The sequence below is a fragment of the Plectropomus leopardus genome, unplaced genomic scaffold, assembly GCF_008729295.1.
Source record: "Plectropomus leopardus isolate mb unplaced genomic scaffold, YSFRI_Pleo_2.0 unplaced_scaffold94404, whole genome shotgun sequence".
Taxonomy (NCBI): Eukaryota; Metazoa; Chordata; class Actinopteri; order Perciformes; family Serranidae; genus Plectropomus; species Plectropomus leopardus.
Genome location: NW_024704122.1, coordinates 1 through 765, shown reverse-complemented (window position 1 = coordinate 765; position 765 = coordinate 1). Strand labels below are relative to the sequence as shown.

At 53.2% G+C, this 765-nt stretch overlaps 1 protein-coding gene across 1 annotated transcript; it reads left to right on the top strand.

Moving 5' to 3' along the window:
- The first annotated feature begins 6 nt into the window (after positions 1-6).
- LOC121940825 (alpha-1-antitrypsin homolog) lies at positions 7-754 on the top strand. Its single transcript, XM_042483509.1, has one exon. It carries the CDS (start codon positions 13-15, stop codon positions 739-741), a length of 729 nt encoding a protein of 242 aa, XP_042339443.1. The 5' UTR covers positions 7-12; the 3' UTR covers positions 742-754.
- The last annotated feature ends 11 nt before the right edge of the window (positions 755-765 follow it).

Below are 765 nucleotides of genomic sequence, written 5' to 3'. Positions count from 1 at the left end.
CAGGCTGTAAAGATGCGTGGGATCTCTGTTAGTTGTGCACTCGCAGCACTGCTGCTGGCTGCAGTCTGGGCAGACCACCACCAAGACCATCACCACGGCTCTGATCACAGCCACGAGGGACGAATGAGCTGCCACAAGCTGACGGCGCCCAATGCCGACTTTGCCTTTGCTCTCTACAAAAGCCTGAACGCCAACGCTGCTGCTGGAAAGAACATCTTCTTCTCACCGCTGGGCATCTCCACCGCCCTGTCCATGCTGTCCACAGGGGCCGCTGCCGAAACCCACCGCCAGCTGTTCTCCACCTTGGGCTACGGCGCCTTGAACCAGACTCAGGTCAACGAAGCGTACGAGCATCTCCTCCACATGTTGGGACACGGCCCGAGGGATCAGCAGCTGGATGTGGGTAACGCCGTGGCCCTGCGCTCCGGCTTCAGTCCTCTGGAGACGTTCCTGAACGACGTCAGGCGTCACTACTCTGGTGAAGTCTTCAGCGTGAATCTAACCAAACCTGCAGAGGCTGCAGATGAGATCAACGCATTCATTGCTAATAAAACCCAGGACAAGATCAAAGACATGGTGAAGGACCTGGACGCTGAAATGGTCATGGTGCTGATCAACTACGTCTACTTTAAAGGTAAGAGACAAGTCCAAGTCCATGTCTCGTTGAGTGGTTTACCAGCAGGCAAAGACACAAACTCACCACATGAACATGATGTAAACATGAAGTATGATGATTGTTGAGCATATTTTAACATTGAAGAACAA

Coding starts and splice junctions, on each gene's coding strand:
- LOC121940825 (XM_042483509.1), top strand. CDS start 13: ATGCGTGGGATCTCTGTTAGTTGTGCACTCGCAGCACTGCTGCTGGCT.